Source organism: Hyperoodon ampullatus, assembly GCF_949752795.1.
Source record: "Hyperoodon ampullatus genome assembly, chromosome: 2".
Taxonomy (NCBI): Eukaryota; Metazoa; Chordata; class Mammalia; order Artiodactyla; family Ziphiidae; genus Hyperoodon; species Hyperoodon ampullatus.
The window spans coordinates 2,396,360-2,404,711 of record NC_136915.1 but is presented as its reverse complement, the minus strand read 5'-3'; the positions used below and the strand labels follow the sequence as shown (position 1 = coordinate 2,404,711).

The window sequence follows — 8,352 nt, the reverse complement described above, 5'->3', positions numbered from 1 at the left end:
CACTGAAAAGAGGCATCGACTGTATTTCCAGGCTGTATTTGCAGGCTTCGAGGGAATCATTCCGTCAGAGCAGAGACCATGAAGCCTTTGGAAGAGACGGTGAATCACGCCTCTGCCAGGGAACCACGCGCGGAGGGACCCTCGAGCGGTACACATTTCAACCTTTATACTAATTTTAAAAAGTAATTGACAAAACTGCCTGATTTAAATGTTCTCATCTGCTAAAAAAAAAAAAAAAAGTAATAACAAAAGGAAACAGCACTGTCGTTTATTTGTGAAGAGCGCGTCGTCCCTGATGAGAAAGTGGGTGGTTCCGGGAGGAGGGCCACCGCGGGCACGGAGGCTGGTGTCCCCCGGCCCGAAAGGGTCCTGCGGCCCTGGCCCCGGAGCCCCGAGCACCGGGAGGGCTTTAGCCTCGTCCATGGACCTCGGTCCCGTGGCGCCGACGCACGTGCCTGAGACGAGGTGCGGGCCAGCGCGGGGGATCCACCCGAGGGCGGCCGCCCCCGGGGCTCGCGGCGGGAGACGCCGCCGTCCCTTCCCACGCGGGCCGGGTTCGCCGTGCAGCCCCGGGCCCGGCCCACCCAGCACTGCATCGGCGGGCAGTGCGGCCAGGGCGGGGAACGGCCTCGCGCGACCACCTCCAGACCTCCAGCATCGCTCCCGGGGCACAGAAGCTAAGGCCGGTGCCCGGGAAAATCGCCTGCCGGACCGGGGTGGAAGAAAACGCCGCGCAGGCCCTCCCAGCCAGCCTCCACGCGCGTGGCCGGGGACTGCAACGGAAGCCCCTCACGAACATGGCCGCCGCCCCGCTTAAACGTGGCGGCCGCAGAGCCGTCAAGGGAGGGGTCCCTCATAAACATGGCCGCCGCCCCGCCTAAACATGGCGGCCGCAGAGCCTTCAAGGGAAGAGCCCCTCTTAAATATGGCCACCGACCCCCTTAAACATGGCGGCCGCAGAGACACCAAGGGGGGCGACCCTCATAAATATGGCCTCCGCCCCGCTCAAACATGGCGGGCGGAGAGCCCGCAAGGGAGATTTTCCTCACAACACTGCCGTCCGACGCGCCAGCACGTAAAACGCCGACTTTGTTGGGTCACATGCCTGGAGACGCCTGGCTGTGATTGGCCAGCATTCTGGTGACGTCAGACGCCGCGGCGCGAGCCGAGGGCGGCCGGGTCGCTTCTCTGCTGGAGAGCGTTAGGCCCGGCGCTGGGGCTTGGCGGCGGGGCTGGGGGCGGCAACGCGCCGCTCACACTCATGAGGAGCCGGAAGGTGAGGGGCCGGAGGCCGGGCGGGAGCTGCGCCGGGCGCGGTGCGGGGTGCCGCCGCCAATTTTCTGGGAGCTGAGGGGGAGCCACGGGACGCCTCGGGCGGAGGTGGGGGATTTCTGCCTGGCTCTCGACCCCCGGAAGGGAGCTCCCAGGTCACGCACTTGGAAGCGGACCCCCCCCTTTTCCGACCACGTCCGCGGGAAGGGGGTCTCCCAGGCCACGCCCTTGGAAGAGCACCCCCCCCATACCACGCCCCCGGGCTAGGGGAGCTCCGAGGCCACGCCCCTGGGAAGGGGGCTCCCAGATCAGGTCCTGGGATGGGGGGGGCTCCCTCTCCGGAGCTGGTCTGGACCCCTGGTGCCCTGACGCTGCCCAGCCCGGGGTTCGCGTGCCTCTGCTGGTACTCCCATTACACGTATGTTGCCGCACTTAATAGTCTCCACCATGTCTCTGGGGCGCTCTTCATTCTTCTCCGTTCTTATTTCTCTCTGTTCTTCAGCTTGTGTAATCTAGCAATCTATCTTCAAGTTCACTTATTCTTTCTTCTGCCAGTTCATATCTACTCTTGAGCACACCCCTACCCCTGCCAGTGAATTTTTTACTTCAGCTATTGTGATTTTCAACTCCTGAATCCCCATTTGGTTCTTTTTTATAATTTCTATCTTTTTATTGATAATCTCTATTTGATGTGATGTCATCAAATCTTTCTTTGATCATGGTCTCTCTTAGTTCTTGAACACGTTTATAATGGCTATTTTGAAGTCCTTTTCTGATAAATCCAACATCTGATCACTCTCACAGGCAGTTTCTGTTGCCTGCTTTTATTCTAGTGTATGGGTCTGCTTTCCTGTTTCTTTGCATGTTTCATAATTTTTTGTTGAAAACTGGACATGTTAGATAATATATTGTAGCAGCTCTGGGTACTGGTCTCCCACCCCCACCCTGAGGCTTTTTACTGTTAAATGTTCTTTTTATTTGTTTAGTGATGGGGTGGATTCTAGTAGAGTCTGTTTCCCTTCCCACAGCTGAAGCTGTGATGATGCTCCTCAGGGGCAGTGTTGGGTGTGCCCACAGTCACCTGGGTCTCACTGGTTTCAGGGGGGCTGTCATCCTCTTTCTCTGACCACACCCAGCTCTTTCTTTTTTTTTTTTTGGCTGCGTTGGGTCTTCGTTGCTGTGCGCGGGCTTTCTCTAGTTGCGGCGAGTGGGGGCTACTCTTCTTTGCGGTGCATGGGCTTCTCATTGCGGTGGCTTCTCTTGTTGCGGAGCACGGGCTCTAGGTACATGGGCTTCAGTAGTTGTGGCTCGCGGGCTCAGTAGTTGTGGCTTGTGGGCTCTAGAGCGCAGGCTCAGTACCTGTGGCACACGGGCTTAGTTGCTCCGTGGCACGTGGGATATTCCCGGACTCGAACCCATGTCCCCTGCATTGGCAGGTGGATTCTTAACCACTGTGCCACCAGGGAAGTCCCCACACCCAGCTCGTAAACTCCGCTAGTTGCCAGCTGATCGCTCAGTCGTTTTCAGCGATGACCTGGAGCATGAATTTTCTACAAAGGAATCCAATCACATTCTGGCTTCTTTGAAGGAATAGTTTCTAAGATCAGTGTTTGATGTTTGTTCTGACCCCAGGAGGGATCCTCCTGCTGTGTTTTTCCCTGGCCGTCTCCTGAAGACTATACGCCTACACTTTATCTTGACTCTTCTCCCATCTGCCTTTCATCACACAGCTTCCACTCTTCTTGAGGACCCCATAGGCATGAACTTCTCCACACGCTGTTGTAAATGAAGTTGGAAGAGATTAAGAGCCCTTTGTTTCGATGCCTGCCTCTTCTCCAGGCAGAATCTGAGCCGGGGCTCCCCAGCTGGGGACAGTGACAGGCTTCTCTGTGTGACACCCCTGCTCTCAGAGCTGAGTGCTCAGGGGAGGGAAGGGGGGCAGCAGCCTGAGATCCCCCGGACCTGCCTCTCCTGGCCTTGGGACCACTGCCTCACTAGGAGGGGTGAGGGGGATGGGGCCCCCGTCTCCTCAGTGCCCTGCCCAGGCAGGAACCTCTGTTCCACGAGGGGGGCCTCGGCCGAAGGGAGCCCCTCCTCTCAGCCGTGCTTGCTGGAGACTTAGCCTCACAGCAGGTGGGGTGAGGGCGGAATGAGCAGTGCTGCCATCCTGCTCCCCTGGGAAGACAGCCCTCTGCCTGGGAGCGGGGAGAGGGTGTCCTGTGTGCTGACCTTGGCCGCTTGGAGGTGGGACACCAGAATAACTGTTTCTTCCTTTTGCTCTTTGCTTATAGGACCATTTGCAAAGGTTTTCAACGGTTGTTTTTAATACTCTTCACCAGTTGCACTGGGGGAGGGTTAGTGGAGCACCTCTTGCTGTTTTGTTGATCTCTTCCAGCCCTTTGAGTCTTTTGATGGGGACGTTTTCATTTAGGGATTGTTTACGTGGAAGCAACCAGTTTGCCTAACTGAAGGGCAACGGTTCTCCAAGTTAGAAAAAAATGTAATTGATTTTTGACATTTTGGAGCAAGGGCCTTAGAGGTAGTTTTACCCACGATTAAACTAAAGCCACAACGCCACTGGAGTTGACTCTTGCAAATCTAGTGAGGATGGCAGGTGGCCTGCTCAGGTGCCTGTAACCACATCCTGGGCCTCAGCCAGACCCTCACCGACTTTACCTCTGCAGAGGGGTCTGGAAAGCTGAGAGGTGACAAGCCCACCCGAGGAGCTGTTGCACCCCGAGATTTCAAGGACTACAGTACAAAGCATCTAGAAGTGCCCTGCTGCCAGCAGAGGGCCTGCACGGCACACAGCCCCAGAGCCGGACGGCAGGTTCTCTGCTCAGTCCCTCTGCAAGCAGCCAAGGCTTTCATGCGGGTGGCTCTGGTGACAGAGCAGGGGGAGGGGCTCTGAAGCCAGACATCACTTTGTGTGACCTTGGCAGGGTCCCCTCCCGAGTCGTCCCCATCTGCAGTGGGGTGCTGCTCCTTTTAAAGCCGCTCGGCACGAGCACAGCGCCTGTGTGTTGACACTCAGGGATGGTGGCCGCTGTCACGAGCGCCAGTCCCCCCTGAGGGAGCCTGGCACGACCCGGCATCAAAACGTTTGGAGTTGGACTGTAACAGGAAGGAGAGGATAGTCAGCGGCTTTCTGGGGCTGAGAATGTCTGTTCCCAACTATGGCAGCGCTGGAGCTCCAGGGAGACTGGGTGGTGCAGTGCCGTCCCCACAGGAGATATTCTGTAACCTCTTAGGCTTACTTCCTTGGGTATGACCAGCCACACTGCTGCCTGGGCTCTTTGAGCAAAGCCCAGCCCCGGGGCGTCCACATCAGCGGGTCCTGCCTGGCTTGGAGTGCCTTGTTCTCGCTGTGGAAGCTGCCTTCCCCTTCCCTTTAAGTGTCCTCCGCAAGCTGTCACGCGCCTCGGAGCCTCGGTGACCTGCCCTCCTCCAAGGGCCTCTGGATGAGATGCTGCTGTAAAGGTTTCTAAACTAGCTTGTGTGCTTCCTGATCTCTTTTCTCCACTTTCGGGCATGCTGCCCCCCATCCGGCCCCGTCCTCGTCCCCCAGGTCTCGGCCGCTGGGACAGCGCTGTCAAGCTTGCCCTCCTCACTATGCCCCACCTCTCTTACTTTCGAGCTCTCCCTTGCACTTTAATGTGTTATTTTCTAAGTGTCTGTGCTCCCCATTCTGGAACAGAGAGAGCAGTCAGTAGAGAGGTGAAATGCAAATGCAGCCCCAGTTTCGTGAATTGTCGCATCAGTGCTGAGCTTAGTTTTGACAGATGCACCAGGTTGTTGGCTGCCGGGAAGCTGAGGGAGGCACGGGCAGGAACTCCCTTCCCATCTCTGCTGCTTTTCTGAAAACCTAAAATTATTCCTAAATAAAATGATTGTCAGTTTCATTGTTTTAATTAATCCCTTTCTTGCCACTAGAAGACTTGCCTTTGCGTTCCACGTGAGATGGCAGCGGCGGTTTGTTAGTGTTGCAGCCTGTCCCACAGCAGCTAGAGCTCCTTGAAGCTGATGGGATTAGGCCTGGCTCCCCTGTGATTTCAAAGAGAGGGTTTGCGCGTGGTGGGGGCGCTTTTGCTTTTTCACCTTCTATCAAGAAGCTTCTGAGCAAGGATACAGGCTGCTTATTCTAAACACCTGAAGTCAACTGAACATCTGTTCTCTCACAAACGGAGGTTCTAAACACATGGGCGGTAGGGACAGAGTAGGCAAGCTTCCCGGATCACGGAAGTGGGGGACCAGCACCTTCCACCCAGCTTTGTGCAGATGCGCACATTCAGGCCACGGCGTCGGGAGTCCCTGGCGGTTCAGTGGTTAGGACTCGGCGCTGTCACTGTGAGGGCCTGGGTTCAACCCCTGGTTGGGGAACTAAGATCCCACAAGCCACACGGCACAGCCAAAAAAAAAAAAAAAAGAGGCCACGGTGTCTGTCTTTCCATGGTTGATAAAAACATGGGGGTGGGAGGGCCATCTTCGGGGTGTCTGACCAGCCTCTGGTCTGGCCCAGCTGGCAGGTGGAGTGCGGTCCTCGGCGCGCCTCCGAGCCCGGAGCTACTTGGCCACATCGGCCTCGGCCCAGGAAGCCCGCGTCGCCACGTCTGCCCGGACGGCATGTCAGGTGAGCCTCAGCCGCTCAGAGACAGGACTGGACTGAGTGTCCGCCTTTCCACGAAACATGTCACGTTAGAAAGCCTTGAGTGTGGCGAACAGACCAGAGGCAAGGTCACGGCGCTGTCACCATCAGAGGAGGCCCTGCCCTTGGTGCACATGCTCCCCACCCACCGAGAGCTCAGCGGCCTCTGCTGGGCAGCCTGAGCGACGCTGGCACAGGCCATGCTGCTCACCCCGAAGGGCAGGTGGGGAGGCAGGGGACCCTGTGTCTGCAGCCAGGGGCACGCAGCCATGGTGGCCCGGTGGTCCCAGTTTCCAGAGCTGCTCCCTTGAGCCGCAGCCTGGCGGTCTGGCTAGACTTGGTTTCACAGCAGCAACTGGCCTGGTTTCCCTCCTGGGGTGCCACTTGTTAGAGCTGCGCTGAGTCAAGTTCACGGCCCTGCTGAGCGCCTGCTCCTGCCGCGGAACAGAGTCCTGCCTCGCCAGAGCTCACGGCCCAGCAGAAACGAATGGAAGCTGGGTCTGGGGTCATCATTTTACATGTCAGGGCACCCCTCGGGGGACAGCGTCAGTCTGGACTCCGCCCCTTTGGCGGCAGACAATGAAAGGACCCTGTCCTGTAAGTTGTGGCTCCAGCAGTGACGTCGTTTGCTGTGAGCAGGACTGCCCGCCCCTGGGGTTGAGGCTTGTTAATTATTTGCCATCTGCTTCGTAACCTTCAGCGTGTCTGGTCTTCCCTTGCATTTTCTCTCCTGACAGCCTTCCTCATCACACAAAGCCACCGACAGGCGAACGACCAAGAAGTTCAAGTACGACAAAGGTCATCTTGTGAAGTCAGAATTCCAGAAACCCATCCCCCAGAGTGACAGCACTGCTGCGCCCACAGCGACCCCCGAGACCCCGGATCAACGCGAGCCTCTGGCACCGGCCGAGGACAGGGCCAGGCTTCCGGGAAAGGAAGCCAGCAGCTCCGCTCCTCAGGGGACCGCAGGACTCCCCCGGGGGCACTGTGGAGCCATGAGTGACGCCTGCCCGGTAGAGACTGAGGACAGGCCGCCCCCACCGAGACGCGGGGCCCCTGCGGGAGGAGAGTCGGACGGCGGCCGCCCCGAGAGGGACGGGGCGGCGGCGGACCTGGGGCAGAGCCACACGCCTCCACTGCAGATGGACGACAGCGTCCTTCTCGACGACGACAGCAACCAGCCGATGCCAGTGAGCCGCTTCTTCGGAAACGTCGAGCTCATGCAGGTAAGGCCTGTGGCCTCTCCCCTGGGCAGGCAGCCCCCAGCAGACTGCACGCCTGGTCACAGCCCCAGTTCACACGTGTGAGTGCCGCCCGATGCAGATCAAACACAGTAAGAGCTCTAACGCGGGAGGAGAGAACAAAACGGGTGCTGATGTGGGGCATCCCCCGCACGGAGCTGAGAACGGTTGCCATAGCGAGCGCGGGTGTGGGCCGGCTGGCCGACGTGAGTCTGGTCCCTGCTGCGGGGTGTGAAGTCGTGGCCGTGGTTTGTGGCTCTCTCGGCAGTTCCCCCGCATTTGCCGGGCTTGCTTTTGCCTTTAACCCAGAGTCTTTCCTCTCTCCCTCCATCACGCCGGTGGGGAGCACGCTCCCATGATGGGGGGGGACCAGAGCCTGGAGACGGGTGCTCGTGCTGGGCAACCCGTGCCTGAAGCAGGTGTTCTCTTCCTTCCAAGGACCTCCCGCCAGCATCGTCATCCTGCCCTTCGATGAGCAGACGCGAATTCAGGAAAATGCATTTCAGAGCCAAAGACGACGACGACGATGACGCCGACGGTGCAGAAACATAGAGGGTGAGACGCACACACTGACCCTCTGCACGTTCAGTACCGCTGACCGCTTCCCAGTTCAGCACATTAGACACTTACACCAAACCTGTCTCCAAGAGTCCACGCTTCTAATCAGAATTCAGAACTGACCCACAAAGGTCAGCTGCGCAGAACGCCATGTACCCGCGGGGAGACTGGCGCACATGACCTGAAAGACCTTTGCGTGCAAAGCTACTGTTTCCGCAGGGATGCATTTTCTCCCATCTGTACCCACGTGGTGGTGGTTCCAGCTAACTTCTCTCGTAAACGAGATATCTCTATAAAGGAAACTCTTAAGCTTAGCTTTGATAATGTGCACGTTCATTTTCCATAGTCAAAATTGGATCATTCTTGTGACTGATTCAATCCCAGTTCTTAAAGAACTCTCCTTTATTTCTGTATATGAAGCTCATGTGTACCTTGGACATTCAGCAAAATCCATATGGAAAAGAAATAAAATATATTTTGAAAATATTTTTAAAGAAGGCTTATGTCCCTAGAGCTGTATTCCTTTCTAAAATGCTGGACAGCCAAGTGGAGAAAACAGATCCCGTCCTGTCTTAACACGTGCAAGGCTGGCTCAGCTTTGCACCCGTTAACCAGCGTTAAGAGCTGAGAGCGCAG

The 8,352-nt window shown here is 57.3% G+C and overlaps 1 protein-coding gene across 1 annotated transcript; it reads left to right on the top strand.

The window, feature by feature from the left end:
* Window positions 1–1,261: 1,261 nt before the first annotated feature.
* LOC307048427 (UPF0688 protein C1orf174 homolog) lies at window positions 1,262–8,159 on the top strand (the record flags this gene model as incomplete). Its single annotated transcript, XM_079697508.1, has 4 exons — window positions 1,262–1,276; window positions 5,792–5,902; window positions 6,655–7,143; window positions 7,597–8,159. 4 exons carry the CDS (start codon window positions 1,262–1,264, stop codon window positions 7,708–7,710), a joined length of 729 nt encoding a protein of 242 aa, XP_079553634.1. The 3' UTR covers window positions 7,711–8,159.
* Window positions 8,160–8,352: the final 193 nt, after the last annotated feature.